Source organism: Aspergillus melleus (genome assembly GCF_016097325.1).
Source record: "Aspergillus melleus strain CBS 546.65 chromosome Unknown contig1, whole genome shotgun sequence".
In the NCBI taxonomy this organism is placed as follows: Eukaryota; Fungi; Ascomycota; class Eurotiomycetes; order Eurotiales; family Aspergillaceae; genus Aspergillus; species Aspergillus melleus.
This window is the reverse complement of record NW_025763370.1, coordinates 1,337,696-1,365,362: the sequence shown is the minus strand read 5'-3', so window position 1 is coordinate 1,365,362 and position 27,667 is coordinate 1,337,696. Positions and strand designations below refer to the sequence as shown.

The 27,667-nt window shown below is 51.8% G+C and overlaps 6 protein-coding genes and 1 non-coding gene across 7 annotated transcripts; 4 read left to right on the top strand and 3 right to left on the bottom strand.

The window, feature by feature from the left end:
* Nucleotides 1-2,521: 2,521 nt before the first annotated feature.
* LDX57_000526 (uncharacterized protein) lies at nucleotides 2,522-7,340 on the top strand (the record flags this gene model as incomplete). The annotated part of the gene is made up of 4 exons (XM_046082170.1): nucleotides 2,522-2,724; nucleotides 2,860-2,962; nucleotides 3,024-5,906; nucleotides 5,964-7,340. The coding sequence occupies 4 exons, from the start codon at nucleotides 2,522-2,524 to the stop codon at nucleotides 7,338-7,340; spliced, it is 4,566 nt and encodes a 1,521-aa protein (XP_045938127.1).
* Nucleotides 7,341-8,300: 960 nt separating this feature from the next.
* Nucleotides 8,301-9,804, top strand: LDX57_000525 (putative nucleotide-sugar transporter; the record flags this gene model as incomplete). Its single annotated transcript, XM_046082169.1, has 4 exons — nucleotides 8,301-8,384; nucleotides 8,440-8,516; nucleotides 8,593-9,465; nucleotides 9,531-9,804. 4 exons carry the CDS (start codon nucleotides 8,301-8,303, stop codon nucleotides 9,802-9,804), a joined length of 1,308 nt encoding a protein of 435 aa, XP_045938126.1.
* A 949-nt stretch (nucleotides 9,805-10,753) lies between these two features.
* On the bottom strand, nucleotides 10,754-12,697 carry are2 (putative sterol o-acyltransferase (APE2); the record flags this gene model as incomplete). Its single annotated transcript, XM_046082168.1, has 6 exons — nucleotides 10,754-10,780; nucleotides 10,846-10,887; nucleotides 10,969-11,224; nucleotides 11,289-11,990; nucleotides 12,052-12,495; nucleotides 12,570-12,697. 6 exons carry the CDS (start codon nucleotides 12,695-12,697, stop codon nucleotides 10,754-10,756), a joined length of 1,599 nt encoding a protein of 532 aa, XP_045938125.1.
* A 673-nt stretch (nucleotides 12,698-13,370) lies between these two features.
* LDX57_000523 lies at nucleotides 13,371-13,443 on the top strand. Its single transcript has one exon. It is a non-coding gene; the product is annotated as a tRNA-Thr (tRNA).
* Nucleotides 13,444-13,879: 436 nt separating this feature from the next.
* Nucleotides 13,880-16,718, top strand: APL4 (AP-1 complex subunit gamma; the record flags this gene model as incomplete). The annotated part of the gene is made up of 5 exons (XM_046082167.1): nucleotides 13,880-13,889; nucleotides 13,998-14,121; nucleotides 14,190-14,378; nucleotides 14,442-16,563; nucleotides 16,623-16,718. The coding sequence occupies 5 exons, from the start codon at nucleotides 13,880-13,882 to the stop codon at nucleotides 16,716-16,718; spliced, it is 2,541 nt and encodes an 846-aa protein (XP_045938124.1).
* Nucleotides 16,719-18,160: 1,442 nt separating this feature from the next.
* LDX57_000521 (uncharacterized protein) lies at nucleotides 18,161-19,945 on the bottom strand (the record flags this gene model as incomplete). Its single annotated transcript, XM_046082166.1, has 1 exon — nucleotides 18,161-19,945. The coding sequence occupies one exon, from the start codon at nucleotides 19,943-19,945 to the stop codon at nucleotides 18,161-18,163; it is 1,785 nt and encodes a 594-aa protein (XP_045938123.1).
* A 6,048-nt stretch (nucleotides 19,946-25,993) lies between these two features.
* LDX57_000520 (metallophosphatase domain-containing protein) lies at nucleotides 25,994-27,190 on the bottom strand (the record flags this gene model as incomplete). The annotated part of the gene is made up of 2 exons (XM_046082165.1): nucleotides 25,994-26,937; nucleotides 26,995-27,190. 2 exons carry the CDS (start codon nucleotides 27,188-27,190, stop codon nucleotides 25,994-25,996), a joined length of 1,140 nt encoding a protein of 379 aa, XP_045938122.1.
* Between the last annotated feature and the right edge of the window lie 477 nt (nucleotides 27,191-27,667).

The following is a 27,667-nucleotide window of genomic DNA, read 5'->3' as shown; positions in this document are numbered from 1 at the left end:
CATACTCATTAGAGTTAGAAATAGATCAATATCCCCAAATGGCCCATCCCTAGTCCGCCTTGAGAGGGGGCCGTCATGCTGTTATATTAGTATTCACCATTCTATGGTTTTATCACTTGATTTGAATTGATTTGATTCCATTCGATATTTGGGATCCCCTAGGTAGACTCCGAGTGCTTGGGAGAGTCAATTAATCATGAGTAGTCCTGCGTCCCCAAAATCCCAGTCCCGTCCAAGTGCCGGAGAACTCTAAATCCGGCAGCACCTCAGGTTCTCAGGTATGTATGAACGATTTGAGGTTATCCTGCGAAACCGCTCGGGTCTTGGCCTGCAAGACCTTGCGTCCCCTTCGAGCCCGTTCCTTCCCTCCAAGCCAATAATCTGCCAAAAAGACGGTGACTAGTAGGTCCTTAGTTCAGCGCGGAGGGCTCGAAAGGTACACGACGCCGCGACTAGTCGGCTAGCTAGACCCGAGAGACTGTCAGTAGACCGTACTGTGTAAGAAGAACGGAGTACATACGCTGTGTAGACTTGCTTTCCTGAGGAGAGATCGGAGTGGCAGTAGGTACCAGGCAGGTAGGGAGAGGTCAAGGTCGAAAGACTAACCCTCCAGTAACCTGACGATGGCCCGCTTTGGTCTCCATCCGCTCCCGTCACTAACTTAGACTGACGACGACCAACAACTTACAAGTCGATCCAGCAAGAAAAAAAAGAAAAAAAGTCGCCCACCTTTTCTCTTCCTCCGTCCTCGCCTTTTTTTTGTGCCCGCCTCCCGCCGGGATCTTCATCTTCTGGAGTCTCGTCTCGTTTCGTCCTGTTATTTCATCAGGAATGAAAATCGAACTCTCCAGCACCATTTGCTTTCTTTCTTGTCGCCGTTACTTCCTTCGTCCTGTGGAATCGAGTTAGTTGCTTGACTCGCTCCCCTTGTTTGGCTTGTCTCTATTATTTATCATTACTTCCGTACCATTATCCTTCAGATCATTATTATTGTTGTTGTTATGATTTCTGAGTCACTTTTCAGGTCTCAAGTCAGTTTTTCTTTTGTATCGATTTTATTTTTCTTGGATTTTTAATTTTGGATTCCATCCTTTTCTTTCCTTTTTTTTTTTTTTTTTCTTTTTTTCCCTCTCTCCCTTTGACCAAGTCAATCCCCATCCACCACTTCATTATTCAGTATTATTTTATTATTATTATTATTATTTGATTTATTATTGGATTTTGGGTTGAATTTATTCGAATTCTTACTCTTCCTTGGGACCTCCTCATTTTCGCCCGGTCTCATCCTCCTAGTCTCTCGCTCTCTCTCTCTCTCTCTCTCTTTCTCCCCCTCCTCTACTTTCCTGCTTCTCCTCCGCCTCCACCACCTTCTTCCTCTCCCTCTTTTTCTCCCCGAACAAGAGTCTCTGCGCTCTTTACTTGGTAAGCCCACCTCAACCACCTACCACCTACCACCTCTTCCTCCTCCCATCCCCCATCTTATCTTCTTCGCCTACTCTTCCCTTTCCCTTTCCCTTCCCTCTTCCCCCTCCCCTGCAATTCACCGCTAGTGTCGCGGATAATACTGCCGCGAAACCTGGTCTGTCCGCTATCGTGACCTAGTATTTTATTTAGTACTTAGTCTTTTCTATTTTCTATTTTCTAATTATTCCCCCTACCGTTTTCCGCACGGATCAAATCGCATCCACATCGTGAAATTGCTCTAACCCAAAGAATTTCAACACTCGCAGATTTTCTTTTCCCTTTTTCCCTTTTTTTGATTTTCGTTCCTTTCCTTTCCTTTCCCTCTCCATTTTCTTTTCCTTGACCTTTCTCGTTCCCACCTCCATCCTCCGATCTGGCATCGCCGTCGCCCCGAGACCCCGTCGTCGATTCGACCGTTTTCTGCAAATCACTGGATCAGCGTGACTGGCGTCAGTTGCAACATCCCTGTTACTGATCCAACCTTCGCCGCGACCCTCCTGCTTAGTCTCCCCCCCAAGCCACTCCTCCGGCTCCTCTGCCAACGAAACCGCCTTGATTGAACTCTGGTGCCCGAACGCCTTGTTTTTCCTGCTGCGTTGGTCTTCCATACGCTGTGCTTTCCCCCTTTCACTTTCTCTCCCCCTTGCCCATCTCTCTTCCATACTATTTCCTACATTGTACTCGTTGGACTTCCTCCTGCGTCTCCGCAAGACTTGACCTTGTCCCCGCCTCGAGTCTTATCGCGATTTACTTGACGACCTCGTCTGCACTAGTACCTATTTTCTCCCCTCCCGTTTACCTTCCGCCATCATTTGTCATTTTTTGGGGGATTTTCGTTCCTCCCCGCCACGTCATTCAGGACTGCCTCGGGGGAAAAAAAGCAAAGACAGGGCAGAACGCGGAACACCTGTTGCACTCTCGTTCCTCCCCCTTCCCCTTCGACGATCACGCACTGGGACGGGTTGAAGGTTGGCATTCCCATCAGCGAATGCTGACCTCCAAAGATAGCTTGCGCGGACTGCTCCTCGATCCCCATTGAGCGCGGGGGGTTGTTGACATGAATCCCGCAACTTACAACAATGGTGGGGGGGCGCTGGGTGGCGCCAAGGCGCATGGACAGATGCAAGCGCCGCAGAAGAACGACAATAATAGCCAGGCAATGATGAACTATGTCGCCCAGGCATTGCAGTCTCAAGGTCCTTTCACTGGATGGAGGGCCGAAGTTCCTGTAAAGGATCGGGCCGTCAAGGTATATCAAATGTGAGTGGCCCGCCATCTTAAGGTTCCCGGGTAGTTGACCGCTTTGGTCTTACCTTGAACCTCTTTGTCTCCGGTTTTTCTCTGCACCCTTTCTTCCCCACTACACCCCAACTGACACCGGCTTCAACCCTTCAGGCTCACTTCCCTTCGTTTAATTCAACCCCGTGTCGACCTCCAGAACGCAGCCCAGGCGGCTTTAAGTTTCGAGCAAAAGGCCTTTAAGGAAGCCCGGGAAAAGGTAGGTGACGGCTCTCGGGTGGCGTACACACGACCTCAATCTGACATCAACTTTTCTTCAGGTCGATTACGACAAGGAGTGCAACGAGAAGCTCATACATATTCGAGACACGCGTGCCCGGCAGGCTGCCGTCATGCAAAATGGGATGATGCCTCAGGGGGCGCCGGGCGCCGGGATGCCTGGAGTCGGACAATCACCATTTCCTCAGCAGATGAATCGCCAGGTACAGGCCTCTCCGATGGCTGGACAGCAGCAAATGGCCATGAATATGAACGACCCAACCCAGCAGGTGTCGATGCAGTCTCGTCAACCCTCGCAGTCGCAGCCGCAGCAGCAAGCCATGCTACAACAGCAGCAACAGCAGCAAAGGCAACAGCAAAGGCCAAACGGGTCTACCTCACTAACGGATGACCTCAACTCCCTCAGCGCCCAAGAATTTGACCATGTGTGCCGGATCGCCGACCAAATAATCACGAAGACATCTCCAGAGGATATAGAAAAAATTAAGATGAATTTGCAGAACATGACCCCCGAGCAGAAAACATACCTGTTGAGGAAAGACATTGACCCGGTCACCTATTTCTTCCGCTCGCAGGCGTTGACACAGTTGAGGAGACACAAGCGCCATCGGATGGAGCTAAATCGCGCGCAGAATGCCGGCGTCGACCCGGCTGCGATGATGAATGATCCGATGGTGAACAACCAGCAGCGCCAAGCACTGCAAAACATGATGAATCTTCAGCGCAATTCGGCGTTCCCTATGGCGAACAACCAACAACATCTAGACACCTCCTCGTTCATCGGCAATGTTGAGAATATCCAAGGACAGCAGGCGGATGGGTTACGCTCGCAGGAAGCCGGCCAGTTGGTGGTTCCGGCCAGCTCTTCTCAGATGAATCAGCAGCCCTTTAATCCCCAGAACATGTTCCAGGTGGGGCAGCAATTGGGTCAAGGTGGGCAGAACAACATGAATGGGGGGGGTATGAATCCACAACAATTCTTCTCGCAGCAACAACTGCAAAATTCCCAGGCTGTTCAGCCGGACCGAAACCAACAAGCTCCTCAATTTCCCCCTCAGACACAGGCCCAGACGCAGGCCCAAGCGCGCGCGCAAGCCGCCCAGAAGGCGCAGATAGCCATATCGCAGGCTGGACAAGCCAACCCACACGTGCAGCAGCAGATGTCACAACAAAATTCTGCCATGCCAATGTTAAACCGCCCAATGGCCCCGGGTCAGATGTCGCCTGCCCAAGTGGCTGCTCAGGTCCGGCCGCCGTCGCGCACTCCCGGAATGGGACAGCAACCGAATGGTGTCCAGCCTTTGGGAGGCCAACCAACGATGCAGGGCCGGCCGCAGCTTCCCGCTAATCTTCCGCAAGGGCTTCAAGAGCACTTGTCTCAAATGACTCCAGAACAAATCAATAATTTTCTCAACCAACAACGTCGTGCTCAAGCAATGGCTCGGGCGGGCGCTACGCAACAAGGGATGCCCATGCAGCCAAACATGTCGCAGCCCGGTCAGGGCCAGCAAATGGCAAACGGTCAGATGGGTAGCAATCAGAATATGAGGGCGTCTTTAAATTTGCAGCAGCAACTTGCCGGAATGGGTGGCGCTCAGCCGCAGCCGAACCAAATGATGCCGGGGCAACAGATGTCTGTCCAGCAGCGCCAGCAGCAACAACGTCAGCAGGAGCTCTATAAACTACAACTTCTCCGTCAGCAAAGTGGAAGCTTAGAAATGTCTCCCGACCAAGTCAAGGAGATGGACCGCGCACCCTTCCCCCCAGCGATTTTGAGCAACAACCCGAACATGGTTTCGCCGGTTCCCAAGCACATAAAGACCTGGGGCCAACTTAAGCAATGGGCAGCCGCCAATCAGCAAGTTCTCGGTGGAATGGACCTTCAGAAATTGATGACCATGCAAAAGTTTCACCTAGCTCAGATCATGGCCCAAAGTCAAAACAAAGATGGTGGACGGAATCAAAGTCAAGGTGGTCAGGGCGCGTGGATGCCGCCGGTGCCTTTCCAGGGACAGCCGCAGCCGTTCGGGAACCCGCAGCCATTCCCAGCTGGCCAACAGCAGGCTGCAGCCAACGTGCCTCCTCCTATTCGACCAGTAACTGCTCAGGATATCCAGATGGCTCGCCAGCGATTAGGCGCTCAAGTCGCGGCCTTTAACGACGACCAACTTCGAGAGCTGCTCCATAGGAATAGGCAGAAACAAGTGATTCAGATAGCCCAGGCCCGTGCTCTCGCAACGCAACAGGGCCAGCAGGGCCAGCAACAAGGCCAGCAGGTCCAACAAGGTCAACAGAACCAGCCAGCCCAGCAACCACCTGTCACCGCACCCATGTCCACCCCCCAGATAAAGCAGGAACCGCAAGCACCGCAACCGACTTCTCAGCCAGCCCAGCCAGCCCAGCCGATCAAAGCTCCGACGGCAGCCCCTGGCAAGGGCGCAAAAGGCCCTGTCGCTAAGCCGCCGCCTAAGAGGAAAATGCAGCAAGAGGAACCTACGGAACCGCAAAACCCCGCGGCGCAAACATCGGCACAGCCGCCAGCTTCCCAAGGAGTCGCGGCCCCCGCATCAGCTAGGCCTAACGTGCCACTTACACGGGAGCAGCTGGCTGCCATGACGCCACAGCAGCGCGCCCAATTAGAGGCACACGTGCGCCGACAGCAAGGACAAGGCCGTGTCCCCATCACCCGAGTGGCCGCCGAAGAAGCATGGAACAACCTACCAGAGAAGATTCGACAATTGTATAATGAAGCGGCGAGGCAAGCACCCCTGGCGGAACCTGTGGCCATTACACCGGAACAGAAGGCCGCCATGACCCAGCAACTTCGTGAATGTACCGATATGCTGGGAAGAATGGATGCCTTAGTTCAATGGTTCATGAAGGTTCCTGGCCAGGAAAAGTGTGTGCGAAGCTTGTTGGTCATGGTACGTCCCTAATAAAGCCAACACTCCAGCTTATAATCTAATTAATCAAACCTACAGCGTATACAATTGATGAGACAATTTAAGAGTGGACCTCATTGGGCTGTGGCCGACCACTTTACTCTTACCCCCGACAACCTTACCAAGAGCATCAACTATGTGAAGAGGCTGTTCCAAGGTATGATCACCCACGTTAGCCAGCAGCAACGATCCGGCGCATCGCAGAGTCCTCTGAATGGGCAACCGGCCGCTCCGAACATGCCTGCCTTGAATGCAAACAATCTCCAGCAGCTTCAGCAGGAACAAGAGGCTCTCCAGCGAGCGCGAAGGGCCTCGAGCCAAACCGCCGTTTCGGCTACCTCTGCGGTTCCGCCGGCGCCATTTGGAGCGCCATCCCCACAGGGTGTTCCACATGCGTATGGACCCGGGAGTATACCACCGCAAGAACTTAAGCTACCTCCACCGAAGAAGAGAAAGCAGTCGCATGCCGGCGCCACTCCCACCACTGGTACGCCGGGTACCAAGGCTGCGACGGGCAAACAAGCCGGCACCGAGGCGGCCAAACCCACGCCAGCTGCTCTATCTGGTCCCTTCAAGTGCAGCGTTGCCGAATGCCAATATCATTATCATGGATTCCTTAATCAGATTGCGCTGGACAAGCACGTGGAAGAGAGTCACAAAGTTGAGGAGTCGATTGAGGACCCTCTTGGGTTTGCTCTGGAAAGCTTCCGTACCAGCCTCGTCACAACCGAGGACAAGTCAGAGGCCCAGGGCGCTCGAAAGGGGGCTACAATGGAGGCCCCGCAGATACCGAAGTTAGAGGGAACCACGCCCGTCACGGCGGGCACCACCCCGATGGGACGAGTACCAAGCCAGTTTGGTCCCAAGACTGCTTCGCCCGCCTCGAACCAGCACCTCACGCCCCGCGGGGGTTCAACCAAGACATCCGCCTCGACGGCTAAGCCTGCCAAAGGCAAGGACGATAAGAAGGATCCCGGTAAATCCGCGGAGCAAGAACCGCCCGTGCAAATGCAAGACCCTTGGGCAACCAGCGCCATTTCCCTTGAAACTATTCATGACACGTTCATGGATTTGAGCGATGACGGCGGGCTTGGTTTCGGCGCAATGGACGAATTCCTCAATCCCGACATGTTTACCAACACCCAGTCCAAGGACACCCCGGATTCGGTCGAGACTGCGGTTGTCACGCAAACCCCCAAGGATGGCGACATGCCTACCACCGACGACATGAATGCCAAAAACGGTGAGGGTATTGATGACAATTGGATTCCTGTAGATTGGTTCAATCTGCCCGGCCGATTCGAAGACGGGCTTCTGATGAATGACTCGTGGGAGGAAATCGATTGGGACACATTTGATCGCAAGGACACATCCATGAATGTGGACGACAGCGGAATTGCTATCTGTGCTATGTAACAAAAAGGAAGGGCAATTTTTTGCGAGGCGATTTACCTGGCGACTGTTTGAATGATCTATCTCTCTCAGCGGGCGCAACGGCGTGTTGTGATACATATATATGCAATAATGAATTCATGTATATTAAGAACCTGGCCCAGTCAGAAGAAGGTGCGGATGGCCTGCTCCTCCGTTACTATGATTGGAGTTCAGTACTTTTTCCCTCTAATTTTTACCCATTACTATTGCTATGGTTGTGGCACTTTTTGCTGGCTTGATTTCCCTGATTTTTCAGTCGATCTCGTTGGATTAGCCGCGGCGTTTTATGGGGCAAGGCGAAAAGAAGACGGAGCGTTAAGGGAATGGTAGCCACGAATTCAACAGTGGTTATGGCGTCATTGACGTGACTTGTCTGTAGTGAGTACCTTGGATGTACCGAGTACTATGTAGGGCTCCGGCATGGAATGCTTTTCTGAGTTTCTGAGTTCTGTGATCCAGGGGATATACAAAGTATGCTCTGTACTAGGTTTCAAAATTTGCGTCTCATCTTGCTTGGAACAACTCAAAAGGCCGTCTTCGCTTTTCGCTCTACACCGTAGATCCTCGGTAGCATCACTCTATAGAAAGGAACCGCCCAAACGGGGACGTTCGCCCCGTAATTCCCTCCCGAGGCACGCTAGTCATACCGCCCAAACACGCCAAGCCGCGGGTGATCCGATCAGCTGCTGATAAGCTCGCCCCAGTCCCGTTCAAGAGAATCCCCGTCTCCTTCCTGACTTTCCCCTCTCCCGTCTCTTTGTCCGCGATGGGCTCTCAATAGAACCCCCCACGACCTTATACTGAGTAGATTTGTCCTTGTCTATCTGTTCATTCTTTCTTCTTCGTTGCTCTATATCTGACCTGGACTCCGTGAAGGATCAGGTAGACCGCTGTCTGTCTTATCTCACTATCTTATTCTTATCCATTCCGAACGACTCGACCATGACGAACAAGGCGTTGATTCCCTTCCTGGTCACGATGATGCTCGTGACCGGCGTGTGCAATACAATTCTCAATAAATATCAGGTTCTATTCAAACTGTTATACCTGGCGTTCATGGAAGTTGTTAACCCCTGGAAAGGACATGCAATGCGTCCGAAACTGCGATTCCCCAGATCCCAAGGAGCGCCACACGTTCGAGCAGCCTGTGATTCAGACGTAGGTCCTGCCATACTCTAACTGATCCTTTGATGATGCACTCTAGCTGACAGTTCCTGCCATTCGCCTGTATTAGAGCACAGATGTTTGTCGGTGAAATGGGTAGCTGGATAGTTGTGTTTCTCACCTTCCTCTACCAACGCTACATCTCTCCACGGTTACCTAGCAATGGCTCGTCGCCTCTTTTGGCAGGAGGATACCACCCTGTCGGTGCGAACGATGGCATTGATGAGGACGACGAGGACGGTACGGTCAATGGACCCCGTTACTCCGGGGATCCTTCCAAGCCGGATCACTTGGATCAACAGCGTATTCCCCTGAATGGTCGCAGAATTCTTCTGCTTGCTGCTCCTGCCTGCTGCGATATTACCGCTACGACACTGATGAACGTTGGCCTACTCTTTGTTGCCGCGAGTATTTATCAGATGACCCGGGGAGCACTGGTGCTCTTCGTTGGCCTTTTCAGCGTTCTTTTCCTTCGTCGGAAATTGTATCTTTACCAGTGGCTTGCGCTTGTCGTGGTTGTTCTTGGTGTCGCGCTGGTCGGTCTTGCGGGCGCGCTTTTTGATCATCAGGAGCACGACGTTACACAGGAGAATGTTGTCATGAATGCTGCCATTCAAGCCCGGGCCGTTGCCCGAACTCCTGAGGCGGTCCAGGCCATCATCGGTGTACTTATGATCGCGGCAGCCCAGATCTTCACCGCATCCCAATTCGTTCTGGAGGAATGGATTTTGGAAAACTATGAGATGGATCCTCTACGGGTTGTTGGATGGGAAGGTATTTTCGGGTTCCTTGTGACCTTGGCTGGAATGATTGTCCTATACTTCTCCGTCGGACGAACCCCGGCCGGTCGCTATGGCTACTTTGATACGAAGGAGGGATGGCACCAGATGATTAACAACCGCGCCGTTGCTGTCTCCAGTATTCTGATCATGATCAGCATTGGGTATGCTCCCTCCCCTTCTTGCTTCTAAGTCAACCACTAGAAACTAACTCGGGATTGACTCTCAGTGGATTCAACTTCTTCGGGTTATCCGTCACCCGAACTGTCTCGGCCACGTCCCGCAGCACCATCGATACCTGCCGGACGCTCTTCATCTGGCTCGTCTCGCTGGCTCTGGGATGGGAATCTTTCAAATGGCTCCAAGTGGCCGGTTTCGCGCTCCTCGTGTACGGAACCTTCCTGTTCAACGACATCATTCGCCCTCCTCTGAAGGCCTGTCTGCCTCAACAGAGAAGAGAACGAGAGGTCCTCTTGCCCGAGGAGCCCATTGAACACATCTAGGGTGAAGGCAATCCGGATCGATGGTAAGAGACCTGTATAGAAACAGGGATATACTCGTACAACAACTCTTAGCTTTTAGATTATCCCTCTCTTGGTTCACCTTCTTGGACCCTGTGTCCTGGTCTAGTTGGGTTAGGACCAGTTGACTCATTTGATTTTCTTTTCTCTTTTCTTTTTGTCTTGTCATGTTGTGGTACGGCGCAAAGGGATCCTTCGTACTATGCATATGAATGGCTGTTGGGTTTCAAGGGTTTTTCCCTGCTGTACTTTGTTTTCCATTGGATATCGCCTGGCTCGGAGTTATTTATAAATTGAACTGAATAGAACATGTTTCCTCTTTCATTTTTCATCTCTTCCCTCGTTCTTTATATGTACAGTGCATCGCAGTTTTCTAGAAGTAAAAGCTTCCCCATGTAGAACCGTACGTAACTATATATATTGTTGTCTGTATCTCAAATAAAAACAGCAATGCGTAAACTGGGGTCCGTGGGGTCCGTGCGTATCATCCGAAATATATATAGGCAAGTCAAGGGAAACAAAAGACACGAACCAAACGTACCATCCAAGAGATAGATTACAAAGAAATAATCAACCTAGATTACAAGATAAGCAAGAGAAGGGAGAATAATTCAAAATAGATAATTCCAGAGAATCCAAAACAACGCCAACAACCAGCCAAACAAACCACATATTATCTAAACCAACCAGAGCGAGTTCTTTCAATCAAGAGAGAGGTGGCCCGTATTCAGCAACCAATACAATGTGATTTACACAGTAGGGTAGGGGTATAAGTATATATATGTTAGGTGGGTGAGTGAGTGGGTGCGAGGTAAAACAGACAAGTATAATATAATACAAAGAGCCAGTATTAGAATCAAGTAAGGATGTGGGGGGGAGAGGAAAGAAAGTCTAGTCGGATGTCGCGATATAGAGCGTCTTGTCGATTTTTCTAAACGAGAACGTATAAAGCACACATCTGGGTAGGTAGAGTTAGGGAATATACTATAGACGAAGATTGGTGGAATGAAGGAGGGCACTTACGCAAGAAAGACCGAAAATCATGGATAGCCAGAAGAAGACGTTCTGTAGCGTAGATAGAGGACTGGTTAGTGACGATGATTCAAATGGGAAGTAAAAGAAGGGAGGGCGAGAGTGGGTTCATACGTTAAGAGTGGTCTTTCCTCGGAAGAATTTGGACTTCTGCACGGCTACGATGGGAAGCTGGAGCATCATGGCGATAAACCCGTAGCCACGGAGCTTCTTGGTGATGCAGCTCATGACCAGTTCGTGGGCGATGGAGCTCACGAGGAAGGTGATGAACATGGCGACGGGCTTGGAGAATCGTGAAAGAGAACTGAAGTAGACATGTCGACGGAGGAAGTGGTGAACGGGGATATTCCACTCGCGAGAGAATTCGAGCCTGATGAGAGTATGTGAGTCTGGGACGCTTCAAAACCATGCGGATCAACCATCGTAGGACTTACCAGTCACAGGAGTTCCACCAATCGGAGTAGAAGTGACGATCGGCGAAACAGGTGATCTCCGCAAATGCGCCCAGCACGTACTCGAAGATGACCAAGAAGACCAGCAGGAAGGTGATCATGAAGGGGAACAGCAGCATGCTGATGGATTCGGCGAGGATCAATGCCTTCTCGGTGACATTGCTCACGGCGTGCAGCTGGACGTTGGCCTCGCTCAGCACCGGAAGAATGAATTCCTCGCTGACGAGCGTCAGCAAGAAGATGCATCCAAAAACAGCGAGCGTCTTGAATCCGATCTCGGTCCATCGCCGTTGCTTGCTCCGTGGGTACTCCAGCTCGTAGCAAAGGGTGGGACAGAACATATAGTCTATATAGTTATGGAGAGTGAGGTTCTGAGGGTATGTGACGCGGCCTAGGGGCGAGGTCAACTCGGTAGCGAGGTCCTCGCGCAGCTCTACGATGGACTGAGATCGCGAGTGATTGCTTGGTCGACGGGTGATAGGTCGACGGGTAGTCGGTTCAGGATAGCGAACGGCCGCATCCATCGACACCGATCCTGGCTGGTCGAGCGACGAAAGACGGCGCTCAGTTTCGCTGAGATGTCCGTTGTAGAAAGCGTACGAGTGGATCTTCATGAGGAACGTCAAGGTGTGAAGGGTGAAGAAGACCTGCGCCGTCCAGGTCCATTGCATCATGAACGGCCAGCTAGCAGACGAGTCAATTAGTGCTCTGTAGACCGGACGGAAACAGTAACGACCGAACTCACTTAATCCAGAGGGAAAGCCAGGCCGCCTCGAAGATACTCTGCACCACGATGCCGCCCTTCGACCAGCGCAGCCAGCCGCTACTGGTCCGGAACAGGCGATGAAGAGGCAACACCAACATACTTGTGACCACCATGGCCAGATCACTAAACCCCATAGACCAGATATTCGCCGATAATATATTCCACACCCTCACTCTCAGCGGATATCCTGTGTCCTTGATATTCCGAAGTCCCGTGGTAACCACCATGATAAACAAGGCGATCCAAAAGAGAGTGAAGAACCCGCGGAAGTTGTGGTAATCGCTTTGCGGATCAAAGTGGGATACCCGGGGGACATATTCGATGGAGTAGAAAATGCGATTGCGAGCGCGAGCTTGTTTCCGTGCAGTCGACAACGAATGTTGAGAAGGGGGGGCATCTTCGGAGATAGGAGTCGAGCGACCACTGTCACGCACATCATGTTGGTTAGCCACCGACTGCCTCGCCGTCTCTGCGAGAGGACCTTTTATTCTCCTTACCTCGAGTCCAGGCCGACCTTTTCCAGAGTTTGTAGATTGGTGGCATCTTCGGGGGTCTTGCTCGCTATGAGAGTACGGGGTCGTAATGCCGGGGAGCCATTTGGCTGCGAGACGGCAGAAGAAGACATGCTGCCGACGAAGAGTCAAGAGCACCAGAACGGAGGATATTTAGTTTCACATTGATCCCTTAGGAGAGAAAATCAAATGTCCTTTCGGAGGATTCCCACCAAGAGGAGGGGAAAGCAGAGAGACTATATATGGCAAAGCTTGTCTCGGCATGCACAGCATTCAAGGGGAGTCCGAAACAGACGGAAAGTGGATGGAAATAGTGCCGCCTATGTGGACCCTTACAAGGCTGATGAGGGATGACCAAGCTGAGAGCCGGGACCAATGCGATTGGAAGGTAGTCGGAGGCGCAGGAGAAGCGGACATATCGGTTGACGTTTCGCAGCAGGCGATCTGCCGTATGTACAGCCCGTCTAACCCAAGTAACCCAAGGCCAAGGGGGGGCTCTCGGCCAGCGTCAGTCAAGACTCCGAGGGAGGTTTCTCGAAAGGAGAACAAGCAGCCGCTCCCACGTCATGGGGCGCACATGATGCCGGCCACGGAACCGCCGACTCGCCGAGGTGCCGTCCGGACCGGGATGATTTACGGAGTCGATGTGAGGGGTGGAGAATTTGTGCACGGATTGAGGACGAGGATCGAGTATTTATTTATTCTCGTCTTGAGAGATTCAGCACATTGACTGATAAAAAAGAAGCTGTCTTATATAACCAGAATTAAACGCGATATCAACAAGTAGCTCGCATGGCTTAGTTGGTAAAGCGCATGACTAGTAATCATGAGATCCTCGGTTCGAATCCGAGTGTGAGCATTTCTTTTTGCATTTTACCTTTTGCTCTCTAGGCTTAGAACTATCTACCTGTGACTACTATTTTTATTTCCCATACATTAGTGGAGTCAATTGTACTCCATAAAAGGGGAGCGAGACGGTTATACGAGTACGACAGATTTGCGGCCTGACGCGTCAGGCCGCTAAGTACAATCACGTGCTAGACCCTCCGCTGGGCACGAGGGGCCGCTAGTCCGCAATGAGCCCGACGCCAAGACGGCCAGGTCGCAACGGACGAGGCTCAAGGAGAAGCAAGTAAACGACGTATCTGCCATCTGCCATCTCCGCCTGCCTGCCAATCTCGCCGACGCCCTCTTCTGCTTCGCCTCCGACCCTGCGTCGCTCATTACCTCCTCCCTTTCCCTTGCCCCATTCTCTTTCCCCCCCAGTCTCCCCGTTGGGGGTCCTTGTGACCGCCATGGCATCCCGTACGTGTTGACATTCTCTCTGTCCTTCCCCCCACACTGCCCATCCCCTATCGCCTTGCTCTCCAACTAATCGTCGGCCTTGTCCTCTCTGCCATCGCAATGGAACAGTCAAACAATTCATTCGAAATGTTCGCTCGGCCAAGACCATCGCCGACGAGCGCGCCGTCATTCAGAAAGAGAGTGCCGCAATCCGTGCCTCGTTCCGGGAAGAAAGTCATGATTCGGGTATCCGGTCAGCATTCCACCCAAATCCATCGTCTCAATGGTCCTCCGGAATCAATATCTCATGATTGTGGACAGGAGAAACAACGTGGCCAAGCTGCTGTACCTATTTACGCTCGGAGAACGGACGCACTTTGGTCAAATCGAATGTCTGAAACTGCTGGCGTCCCACCGCTTCGCCGACAAGCGGTTGGGTTACTTGGGTACAATGCTGTTGTTGGATGAAAATCAAGAAGTGTTAACGCTGGTCACCAACTCGTTAAAAAAGTGAGTTGCCGCCGCCCCACGAGCCCTCTGTGTCGTCATACAGCAGACTGACCGCATGTGAAGTGATCTCAACCATTCGAACCAATATATCGTCGGGCTCGCTTTGTGTGCACTGGGTAATATCGCCTCCGTCGAGATGTCCCGAGACCTGTTCCCCGAAGTCGAAAACCTCTTGTCTACCGCCAACCCCTACATTCGACGAAAGGCCGCGATTTGTGCCATGCGTATCTGTCGCAAGGTCCCCGACCTGCAGGAGCATTTCTTTGAGAAGGCGAAGACGCTCTTGTCGGACCGGAACCATGGTGTTTTACTGTGCGGGTTGACACTGGTAATCGACATGTGCGAGGCGGAGGAAGCGGAGGAAGGCCAGGAGGGCGTCATCGAAATGTTCCGGCCCCTCGCCGGTGGTCTCGTCCGTGCCTTGAAGGGGTTGACGACGTCCGGATACGCCCCGGAGCATGACGTTTCCGGGATCACGGATCCTTTCGTTCAAGTCAAGATCTTGCGTCTGCTTCGGGTGCTGGGAAGAGGTGATGCGGCGACTAGTGAGTTGATCAATGATATTCTGGCCCAGGTGGCCACCAACACCGATTCAACCAAGAATGTCGGCAATGCTATTCTCTACGAAGCCGTCCTCACGATTCTCGACATTGAGGCCGATTCCGGCTTGCGGGTCCTGGGTGTCAACATCCTCGGAAAATTCCTCACGAATAAGGACAACAACATCCGCTACGTTGCTCTTAACACGCTGAACAAGGTTGTCGCGATCGAGCCCAACGCCGTCCAGCGACACCGTAACACCATCCTGGAGTGTCTGCGCGACCCCGACATTAGTATCAGGCGGCGCGCTCTTGACCTCAGCTTCATGTTGGTCAATGAGAGCAACGTGCGCATTCTCGTTAGAGAGCTGCTCGCCTTCTTGGAAGTGGCCGATAATGAATTCAAGCCCGCGATGACTACCCAGATCGGAATAGCGGCCGACCGCTTCGCACCAAACAAGCGCTGGCACGTCGACACGATCCTCCGCGTTCTCAAACTGGCCGGTGCCTATGTCAAGGAGCAGATCCTGTCATCGTTTGTTCGTCTCATTGCGACCACCCCGGAATTGCAGACCTACTCTGTGCAGAAGCTGTACCTGTCGCTGAAGGAGGACATCTCGCAGGAGGGGCTGACGCTTGCCGCTACTTGGGTCATTGGCGAGTATGCCGACAACCTCCTCGAGGGTGGTCAGTACGAGGAAGAGGAACTGGTCAAGGAGATCAAGGACAGCGATATCGTCGATCTATTTAACAACATTCTCAACAGCACATATGCCACCCCCACCGTGATTGAGTACATCACCACCGCCTCGATGAAGTTGACCGTGCGCATGACCGACCCTTCACAAGTCGAGCGTCTCCGTCGCTTCCTGAACAGCCGCACGGCCGACCTGAGCGTCGAAATCCAACAGCGTGCTGTTGAGTACAACAACCTATTCGGCTACGATCAGATCCGGCGAGGTGTTCTTGAACGGATGCCGCCGCCCGAGATCCGCGAGGAACAGAGAGTGCTGGGAGCTCCGACCAAGAAACGACAGAGCAAAATCCTCAAGGCGAAGACGCAGAAGCCTGCCAAACAGGCCGAACAGGATATGCTGCTTGACCTCATGGGTGGCTCCGATGCTCCGGCGACCAGCCCTACTGGCAACGGATCGTCGCAGAATACAGCCGACCTGCTTGCAGACATTCTGGGCGGCGACTCGGGACTCTCCTCTCCATCCCCTGCTCCCCAGCAACCGGCGCAGACCAACACCAGTGCTATCATGGACCTCTTCGGGTCCAACGGCAACAACACCCCTTCTCCCCGTCCCGCTGAGCCCGCCAGTTCTTCTCTCGATCTCCTCGGAGGGGGCCTAGGATCCAGCGCATCGCCAGCTCCCACTCCTTCGTCCCCAGCACCCACTGCACACGCCGCGTTCAATAAGAACGACCTCAGTCTCACTCTGGCAGTGCAACGAAGCAACCCATCCACCGCACAGATCCAGGCTCGCTTCCGAAACCTGTCGAGCTTCAACCGCTTCGCCAACGTCGGACTCCAAGCCGCGGTGCCCAAGAGCCAGCGGCTTCAACTCAGTGCGATCAACAAGGCCGAACTGGATGCCGGCGAGGAAGGCATTCAAATGCTGAAAGTCGCCGGTCTCAACGGGGTAAGTTTCCGTTTCCTTTCCTATTCTCACCTTGAGCAAGTATTGACAGTTTATATCAGGCTCTCCCTCCCAAACTCCGCCTCCGTCTCCGTATCTCATACGCAAAGGACGGGTCTGACCCTGTAACAGACCAAGTCGACTGGTCAGAGCCGTAAACAAGGAGAGAAGAAGACAAGTGAAGGCTCGGGATCAGAAGAAGAAGAAGAAGAAGAAGAAGAAGAAGAAGAAGAAGAAGAAGAAGAAGAAGAAGAAGAAGCGAGAACCGGAAGAGAGAGATAGGCGGGAAGGGACGAGGCGAAGAAATATTGCACCCATTCAATTATACCTTTTTTCACTTTTTCCTTTTTCTTTTGAACATAACAAAACTTCCATGTACCCCCCCCTCCCCCAACTTCCTCCCTCTAATATCCCTTCAAACATAGGTCCAAACTCACCCACTTACCCAGGCTACTTACTACACACCTACCTATACTTTGCCACCCCATCAACTTGTCAGATATTGCATGCCTCATTCCACAATTCTTTTTTTTTTTTTTTTTTTTCAATCTTCCTTTTTTACTTTTCCCACCACATTCTTGGTCTCGTTCCGTTCTTGTCCCTGTCTTCTTACCTTACTTATACTTATATTTACTTCCCTTGGATGGAATCCTTTAGCGTATCTTATGGTAGACTCTGGTTCTAGGTAGGTGGGAAGGAAGTTAGTTCAGCTCAGTTCGCCCAGAAAAAAAAAACAGAAAAAAAAAGGCAAAGTGTGACAAACATAACCAATAAAATAAGCCTTTCTTCCTCTCTTGTTCTCTCCATCTCCGTTGGACGTATTCACATATATTGATTTTGACTTGAGGAAGAAACGGTCTTTCTTCTTCTTCATCTTCTTCATCATCATCATCTTCTTCTTCTTCTTCTTCTTCTTCTTCTTCTTGGGTGTGTGTCTATCTATAGAGGTAGGTAGAGATTCATAGAGATAACAAATGATTGATCTACCAAGCGATCAACCATACATTTTATTGAATACTATATAAAAGACCAAAAGACCAGATGATTCAATTCCAAACCATCTACTTCAAGTTCACGTAAGAATGTCCATCAAATTGTTCCAGCCAGGCGCCAGTCGGGAGTAATAATCACAAGAAAGGGGGGTCATGAGAGGGTTATAAAAGACAAATTTGGAAGTTGAGCTGCACACCCTGCGAGGGCGAATTTGGATATGAATAAAGGAGGATACGGATAGAGAAAGAAGATACGGATCAGGATCCGAGAAATCAGAGAAGGAATAAATTTCCCGGAAAGAGCGAATGTTGACATAAGACAGAAATCACAACATAAATGCCAGTCTTGAATGAATTCCGACGCCGGTAGATGCGATTACTCAGATAGAGGTTGCATTGCAGCGCCATCGAGCATCATCTAGATGAATCAATTGATGAAGAATCAGGGGTCGAGCCACCAGGTAATCATGCGTAACAAAAGGACAAGGATATATAAAAAAAAATAAATGGGATATTCAAAAGGTACTAAAATCACAATATAGTAAAAAGGTGTAGTTTCATGTCTGTGGCCATGGGAGATCAAATAAACTGTCGTTATCATGTAGTCATTACGCGTAAGTTGATTGTCGTCGTCCCATAGGTGGATTGCGGTAATCGTCGTAGTGATGCCGGGGATAGGCATCGCGAGGATCCCGGGCGTCACGAGTAGAGTATTTGTGTTCAGGCCCGATTTCGCGAGCATACTTCGAATCTCTATCTTTCGCGCGCGCACCTTGCTCTACCTCGCCGTAGAGGGGTCGAGATGAGGATTGTCGGGAGGGGGAAGGCCGGACGCTTTCAAAGCGATTGGATGCATCCGGCTTGTAGCTGTAGCTCGTGCTACTTCGAACCGGCTTGGCACTCGGCCGCACCGGGCGTTCTTGACGCGGAGGAGAATATGTTCTCGTACGTCTCGGAGAAGGATGGGGAGGGGACTGTATGCTCGGTTCAACCACGACAGTCTCGGGGTCGGTGACAATCTTGTAGCGAGTGGACGAAGCCTTGGATGGGCTGTCCCCGGCCGGCATTTCCGGAGTACCCGGGCTGGAGTAACCCGAATCATATCGGTCACCGCCTCTTAGCTTGGAAGCTCGAGGTGGACCGTCTGGATAAACCATGCCGAGGAGAACCTGCTCCGATCGACTCGTGCCCTCGCGCTTCAATCGAGGGTGAGAATGAGTGGTGGCGGATCGAGAAGGGTAAAGAGAAGGCCGCGAGGAGGAAGAAGTCTTGATTCCAGGCGAGGTGGCGGCCGTTGGCATACTTGGGACCTTCTGCTCGTAAGACCGGGACTGAGGCTCAAGATGCTCGTAAGAGCCCTGGTTGGAGGCCCCGCGCACGGTTTCCTTGCTTGATCGCGCCGATCGGCCAGAGCGACGGGAAGAGGACGACTCCGGTTCAGCGGACTCGTAGTCGCGGTGGCGAAGGGGCGAGCGGGAAGAGCGGTGGCGTGCGTCAGTTTCAACGGGGGCTCTGCCTTTGGAGCGGAGAATGTACTCGTGAGCAGTTTGGTGCTTGGATTCCCACTCGGCATAGTCCTCATCTTTGTAGCGAGGACTACTTCGACGAGCAGATTCTGCGGGTTTGGCCTCCTCTTGATAGCGAGGACTACTCCGACGAGCAGGCTCCGCGGGCTTGGGATTCCGAGAAGACGATTCCCGACTCCGGGCCGAAGGACGCTTGACACGCACGTAGACAGACGAGGCCGAGGAGTCGGAAGCGCCGTCATCTTCAGAATCCCCATAGGCCCGCTCATAGTTCTTCTCGTAGACTTCCCGTCGCCGTTCCTTGGTACGGTACTTGGCCCGATTGGAGTGGGTCGCTTTCGCGCTGTCGCGAGCGGCAGTGTCCTTTGCGGCACGAACGTTATTTACAGGAACGCTCTTGGTCGTCTTCTTCTTCTCTTCGGCCGGTTTCGCACTCCGGCGCTTTCCATACTCCTCGTACTTGCGGGACGTAGTGCGCGGCGCCTCGGTAAAGTGTATCTCTTCTTCGAAGGGTTCGGCGGGGGTTCTTTCCTCGTAGATGCGCCCGTCGCGATACTCCCGAGCGCTGCTTGACGCCCGCGGGGACGAGTACGGCATTCCTCCTCGGGCCATCATCTCGCGCTTGAGCTCGGCCAGGCGAACCTTTTGGTCGTACTTGGTTCTTCGGGTATCGTCGGACAACAGCTCGTAGGCCTGCTGCACCTTCTGGAATTCATCTTGGGCCTTACTTCGCAGGGACTCGTCCTTGATCTTATCGGGATGGCATTTCAGCACGAGCTTTCGATGGGCGGTCTTGATTTCGGGTAATGTCGCATCTTTCTGGACTCCTAACACGGCATACGGATCGATATCGGGTGCGGATGACATGATGGGAGATATAGTTCAAACGGCTGGACAACATATATTCACCATCCAAAAGATTGTGGGGGTGAATAGTCGGACGGAATTGTTGGTGTAGTGATTTAAGAGAGAGCGAGAGGGAGGAAAATAATATATAGAGATAGAGAAGAGAGAAGGAGAGAGAAGGGAGGCGAAAGAGTGAATCAGGATGGTTCAGATTGACTGGCCAGACGGGGAGGGGGGACTAATGGGGTGACGGTGACGTGGGATCCCGTGACCCTCGATCAGTTCATGGCAGAGATTCCGAGCCAGAGAAGCGCCTTATTCATGAAGAAAGTCGGCGAAAATAGGAGAGAAAAACGAGGTCCAACCCCAGATGTCCAGGGGGATGATTAGGAGATCATGCAGTAAGTCGCGAGGAAATCGCCGGGAGGGAAACGGAGGATGATGATAAATGGGCAGCACAGCCAGGGGAAGGCCGTGGAAGGCAAACAGAAGGAGTGCACGGAAGAGGCAAAGCGAACGGGCAGGCCGGCCCAGCAACGAGAAAATGGAGCACGGGGGTGATGATTGGGTCGTGGCTGCAGGGAGGGGAGGGACCGAGAGGTTTTTCTGATTTTCACTCTTTGGGGTTAGTTAGAGTCTATTGAGGAGCAGGACTTGGGAAAGTCAGTACCTGAAGGGGGGTCGGTCGGCGATTGTGATTTGGTGAACGGAGGTGGTCTCGCTGCGGTATGGATGCCTGGGCGGTAAATAATATTTATTGGATTTATTTGATAATAAATAATAAATATTATTATTTATTCCAGACGGGACAGGCGGACAAACCGAGGGGCAAAAGCACACTGCCACGCTGGGAACAGGCACTAAGATAAAAGTAGAGCAACAGATGAGATGAAGTGGCACCACGTTGATGGTTTCTGGATGATCAAGAAAATGAAATTCCACAAAGGACTCCGCCCAGTCGGTCGTGAGTAATATATCAGGCAGTCCCCCAACGAACGAGTTGGAAGACGCTCGATGATGCCACGGCAGACCGGAGGAGGGATAGGTGTACTTGGTGTAGGTAAGGTTTGGGCTGTCAGGCAAAAATGAGATAATAATGATCGCAGTGAATCAATGAGATGAAGGTAATAATAGCAACGACTAATCGAAATCGGACTCGAAATCGAAATTGAAGAGAATAGAATAGATTAGAATTATTCTGTCGATTGTCGGTCCACCTTTTCGGGCCCGTTCTTGCCTGAGCCCTCCAAAGCAGCGGTGAATGATTGACGAGCGGAGCAACTGGAGCCTGGATGAAACCCGCGATGGAGTCCTGTTTGGTTTTCCAGCAAGGATGCCGTTCAATCTTCGGTAACAAAGGAATGGCAAGCAAATTAGAAGAAGGAGAATGGGCAAAGAGCAAAGGAAGGTAAAGAGCGGTCAATCATTGATTTGTTGGCCACAATGGATCGGTTTCAGTTCTGGGGAGATCAATCCATGAATGGCTTGTCCAATGTTGAATGTCGGAGGAGGTAGAAACGAGATTCATGCATCTATCTAGATAGAAACTCCCAACGGAGTATGCAGCAGCACGGATTGAATCAGGAACGGACGAGATACAAATACCCGGGGAGCTGTTAGCTGGGGACGACGAGGATGCTGAGAGTATGGCACACTCCGGTGTAGGCTCATTCTCGGTCGGGATTAGCTAGTATCATGGCCATCAGCTTAGAAGGGGGCGCTTGGCCAGCAAGCCTCCCCTCGGCTCGCCTCAAACCCTGACCTGGAAAGGGAAAGGATATCTGCAGGAGTGACCCTCCTGCTGGTCATCATCCTTACCTCCCAAACGGTCCATGTTGCGAGCAGATGAGCACCGCGACGACCGTCACCAGCCCACCATCAGCTTTTCTGGCCCCGCGGGAATGCGTTCTGATTGCTCCCTGGCCGAATTGGAAAATCCTCTAGGATCAGCTAATCAGATTTGTCTGCCTGGCATGTCTGGCCCGTGAGCAGTAGAAGAAAAAGAAAAAGAAAAAAGAAAAAGACCGTCCTCCAACCCCGCACTGTGACTGCAACGCTCCTTTGGGACTAGGGAGGGGACAGAGGGGCCTTTTCGCCCCTTCTCATAGGCTGACAGGGGCCTCGTCATGTTCTGTCTTTCCCTAATTTGGGAAGGGACCTCCAATCATCACCCCATTCTTTTTTTAATATTATTTAATTCATCCTCCATTCTCCCTTCTCCAATATCCAAAAGATCCACTCCTCCCTCCGGTTGCCTGTGCGTCTCCATATGGTCGCCTCACCCAGGGATGATGCTGCAGGTTCTGCAGCCTGGAATTGGCTGTTGAGTGTTGACTCTTTACTGAGTGCTTTAGCCCTTTGCCCCTCTCCACTCCCCCCTACCAACTTGAATCGCCCATCACGCAGGACCACCGCCACACTTCTCCAGAAACGCCGATGCATGTTTGATGTACCTGGTCCTCCTGAGGGGGAGAGGGAAGATCAAAGAAGTCATCGACCTCCCGTTCGGCGTAGTCACCTAGTCTGTGGTAGTAAATAGCCATATTGCGATCCGGCCCCGACTCGCGTGCAACAGTCCCATGGATCACTCCCGGCCGGTTCCGTTTGCCGGGTTGATATAGATAGTGTGCCTGGTTGTCCCCAGTTTGGAACATGCCGTCCAAATTCTCCGGGCGGCTATCGCTGTCACAAGATTGCCTTTCGTCACATTTTCTCGCGACTCGCGGTCGGAGGGAGAGGAGGGCTTCGAATCACGTCGATCTATCACCTCGGTCGGCTACCGTCCAGACCGGATGGTCTTTCTGGATTCTACGGAGTACGAGAGCGATTTTTCTTTTTTCGTTTCCTGGTGCTTTGGCGCCCTTGAGCAACTGTCAACCGAGACCAACGCTGACCAATGGTGCCGGTCAACCGGGGTCTGTCAGAAATCAAGACTCATCCTGTTCTCCTCGTAGGTAAGGTAGGCTTCCTAGAAGGTGGGTAGTGACAGCTATGTATCACAACAAAGGTAAGAGAACCAAGGCATGAACGAGTCACCTCCCTCCCTCTCTCTCTGATCTCCGACCGACGATCGACCATCAAAAACCTCCCCTCTGGCCTGTCCCACCGCGGTGAACCTCTGCCCACTGTCCATCGTCATCCGTGACCCATCTCCGTCCAACCGATCTTTCTCGAAGCCGTAATTGGACCCTGGTCGAAGTCATCTGCACATGGGGGCCCGTTCCACGAACAGGGCCAACCATCCGCGCCATGCAATGATTGTCCCGGCATTAGACTGCATCATTTAGTTAGTGCTTCACCTTCCGGGTCTCCTGTCGCCAATAATAGGCTCTGACGGTCGGGAACTGAGCGAAGATGAGGCACGATTCTGTGACTTGTCTCGAACAACGGAAAAGCGTTGGGAAGTGATGCGAGAAACTCTATTGAGAAGTCTAAATCGTCTGTACATATGTTCAATGCGAGGGAAGAGGAAGTAGAAGCAGGGGAGAGAGAGCAAGAGGAGAGGCCTTAGCCTATCTTCGCTTCATCCTCTCGACTCCCGTGTTCATCGTATCATCATCATATGAAGCATCCCTTCTCCGACGGATCGAGGCATGCTAGCTACCTACCGAGTCAACACGGCCAGCCAACCGAATATGCCATACCCAGGGATGTGCGCTGTGCATCCCAAATCCTCTTAGCCTGGTTTCATAGAGCCTCGAGGTTCACCGAAATGGGGGTGTCGTGGACCGTGGTGTCCTGTACATCTGACCGGCTGGTCCAGGATGTGACCCGGGACGCTCATTTGCCTGTCTCGGAAATAGGGATTTGATGGATCCATCCTTCGTCATTGGCGCGTTGCGTTTGGTTGATTGGCCTCGTACCTTGCTGGCTCACATCAGCCCTTGATGTGGGGGTGGGATTCATTGGATTATGGAGTAGATGGTTGGTGTGAGTATCACAAAGTTCTACACGACTGTGTTCTCACTTGTTTCCTCGTGGTGCGGGTAGGCTTACTTCATACGCTCAGGTTCTAGTTATCTGCGGTAGGTAACTAGTTAACTCGTTTTCGCCCTGCTAGGTAAGCTTGAAGTACTCCGTACGTACCTATCTCAGCCACAACGTCAAACTAGACTTAAAACAGTAGTATCGATTCGCTCGTATATTTTTTCCGTCTAACAAGTCTGTGCTTAGTACTTGCTTCGGCTAGTAAATATCTATTCCCAGCCAGTTATTATTGACCGTGTCCGAGGTATGTGAGATCTATGATTCTTTAAAGAAGTATACGGAGTAAATAAGACAGAGAATATGAAACAACAGGTAGGAGCCCATGTTACACAACACCTGATTTCCGAACAAAAACACCCCGCCATCTGTGGATCTACCTAGGATCCAGTATAGAAGAACGAGGACTCGACTCCCTACACAAGACTCCGTGTAGTCAGGTTGAATTAGACCATCCGACTGGTGACTTCCTTAGTCCACTAGTCTAACACGTTCTAACTAACATAATTAACATCCCCACCCCAAGATAACTAGTTACTGTGTACTGAATATAGTGAAAGTTAGCAGTAACTATGCATCCTCACCAACCAATGATAACCAGTGAAACACAATTAACCCAACTAGCTTACTTAATATTTCAGGTTAACGCGCCTGTCTGCCCAGCCCGGCAGCCCCCCCCAAAAAGAAACGCCCCAGTCAGCCCACGCAGATAGATGCTGATGGCTGATGGCTGATGCCCCTCTTGGGTCTTTGGGTCTTACCTTAGCCTTAGGTACCTTACTCGGTATAGGTAGTGGAGGTAGGTAAGTAGGTTACCGGTCATGTAAAGGTATGTAACACAACTTCTTTTCCGGCTTGGAGACTTGGAGTCCAGGAAGTGAGAGAGAGAGAGTGCGAGCAGCCCCTCTCGTCTCGACTCAGCCGAGTGTTTCTGTGCAACCCATGCTTTTCGTTTCTTTTCTTTTCTTTATGACTTTTTGTTTCTCGTCGTCTACCTATCCTTGTCCTTGTTTCGGCGTGTGCTGTGCCTTTTCTTTTTTTTTTATCGATATTTGTCTGTTCTTTTTCAGGTACGATATACCTGCCTGTAGGTAAGGAGGAAGACGGGGCTTTCAGCTGCGGGTGGGAAAGTAAATCGAGGAGGGAAGGTTAATGTTATTTTTTACTTGTATAGGAAACCGTCTTACATACTCAGCTTTAAGGTAGCTATTTATCTGACATTCAACATTCGTCTCGTCAGTCCTACTTCGTGCTGAGGACTAAAGTACCTAAAGAGGGGAATTATTGTGTACATACTACTCCTACAAAGACAGCTGGATACTAGATACTGCATACTGGATACTCCGTACAGCGGGGAGAGAAGAGAAAATTAACCGCCACGCTAACTAGATCCCAGCTCTCGCTCTCTCCGTCTCTCTCGGGCGCTTACAGCAGTGCATCGTACTTTTGGCGAGTGTTGGTCTGATGCGGATTCCCGTGAAAGAAAATCTGAATGATCATGTCATGGTCCAGGTAGTTCGGTGGTGAGAATTATCCGGATCTACACATGATGAAGAAAGAGTGCAGGCCAACTACGTCTGTAAACGGCACTTTGTTTCAGTATAAAATGGCATGGTGACTTCTTGCCCTCTGGTTTTCCAAGGGATTTGCGCCGTTTGTTGCAATGTCGTACATCATCGATCTGAAACAGTGCCGAAAGACATCTCGTCACCTATGAGGACACCTTGCCGCGATTCCTGCAGAGGACTGTTGGTTCTGAATGACTGACTCCCATGATGTAATAACGCCTCTGTGTTATGCTTTCTCACGGAACTCAAAACACCAACAACTCCCTTTCCTTTTTTGAACGTGCAGTTTTCCAAATCTAAAAAAGTAATGCAACCAACTGGGCAAGCGTACAAGGTGACGGATCCTGTCGCTATCCTTTCTGTTGTTCCCCCCACCCCTCTTCCAAGGCAGCCATGCAGCGGCCATCGGGCGAACCATACGTCAACCCTGCCCAGGTCAAAGCTCAAGCTATCTACTGCAGGCCGGGCTAGAATTCCATCGTCGGAATCCAATCACTGCGTTGTCGGGGAAATGAGATCACACTTCCCCCGGACCAGACTTCTGCAGCTGCAATGTCGCAGGTCCTGGTGGCTCCGTCCAAGTCGGCAACTCCAGGTCGACCACGATAGGGGCGTGGAAGCGTTTCCCTCCGCGGTGTGGCCAGCTGGTTGCTAGGATCGCCGCGTTGACGATGCACGTTTCGCGTCGTAGCGGTCGGGGTGTCTGACTGGCGGACGGCGGGCACGATGGCGGCGAATGTTGTTCTTGCCCCGGGGCGCAAGGTCGTGGGTGTGGCTGATCGTCCATAGGGCATGAGGTATCTTGAGACGATGACATCCTAGACTCGATCATCGCACAGCCATGATTATCGAGGCGCGGTGCCTTCCTCCCCGTCAGATCGACAAGGCTTTGTTTTTTACTTCCCGGAACAGGCAACGTCCCTTTGACTACTTGGTCTTCTTCTTCGTCGTCGACGCTCGCTTCGGACTTCGCATTTGACGAGATGGATGACGACGCCGAACTCTGCGACCATCGTACTCGCTCAAAGCCTAGCGACTCATGGACATGACCGCACACCGCGAGCAACGGTCGGACCCTACTTAACGCCTGACGCAGGGCCTTGCACCCAACCGCGCCCACTGCTCGGCTGTCGCAGTGGGAATGAGGCGGCGTGTGGGTGACGACAAGATCCGCATCCAATGGGATCCGATCCCAGAGTGCAGCCGCATGAGTGGATTCGTATCCATAGGCCCAGGTCCCGGGAGATTGGGAGAAGGGGGAGCCAAAGACCTTGAAAACTGTGTTTGGTCCGTTAGGCCGGGTCAAGCGGATTAGTGCTGACTGATGCCTGAGAAACACGATCGATGGCGATGCCGTGGTCACGATTTCCATGCATTCCTGGGGATCTTCTAGATGCTGACCGTGGAATTTCGACCCGTGCTCGGCATAGAAGGCTGCGTCTAGGGTGATGTCGTGATTACCTGATATCCGCTTTCGAGTTCAGCATCAGGGGCAGGTTTCGAGCTGAATTGACTGACCGCAAATGACGATTTTGACTTCGAAGTCGGCAGCTGCAATCCAGTTCGTCGTTTTGCGAAGCTCGGATTTGCTCCCGTGGTTGGTCAAATCTCCGGCATGGATCAAGACGTCGCCGGCGGGCAGTTTGAATCCCGCTTCGGATGGTGTATAGGCATGGGTATCCGAGACACAGACAAAGCGTGTTCTCTGGGTCATGTTTATTCCTTTCTATCCGTCTTTTGCCATGAGAATTCGGAACGATATCCCCTGAAAACACTTCGTAGATCCAGAAGCAAATATAAAAGCATGAGTCGGCTCCTCTCGGAGCTGTCACGAGGCTTGAGATAGCTCTTCAACTATTCTGCTGCGGCACAGGTAAATGAGTGCATCCACCAGATCCACGAATACTACCATGCAAGGTAATAGAAAGGAATGACAGTCAAGTATTCTACCTATGGAATAATGGAACTTCTGGAACCCCGCTTATATCATCCGATCCCATCAATGCCAAGATCCACCGCAAATCGGCCAATCACCGATCGGCCGTAAACAAGGCCGGATTTACCGGGTGGAGTCGGCGCTAGTCCTAAAAGGTAATGTCGATGACCGCACCGCGACTAGAGAGTTCTAGTAGTAAGCCGAGTCTCTCTCTCTCTTCTTCTCCTGATCAGCCCAGACTCCCCCAGCTCTCCC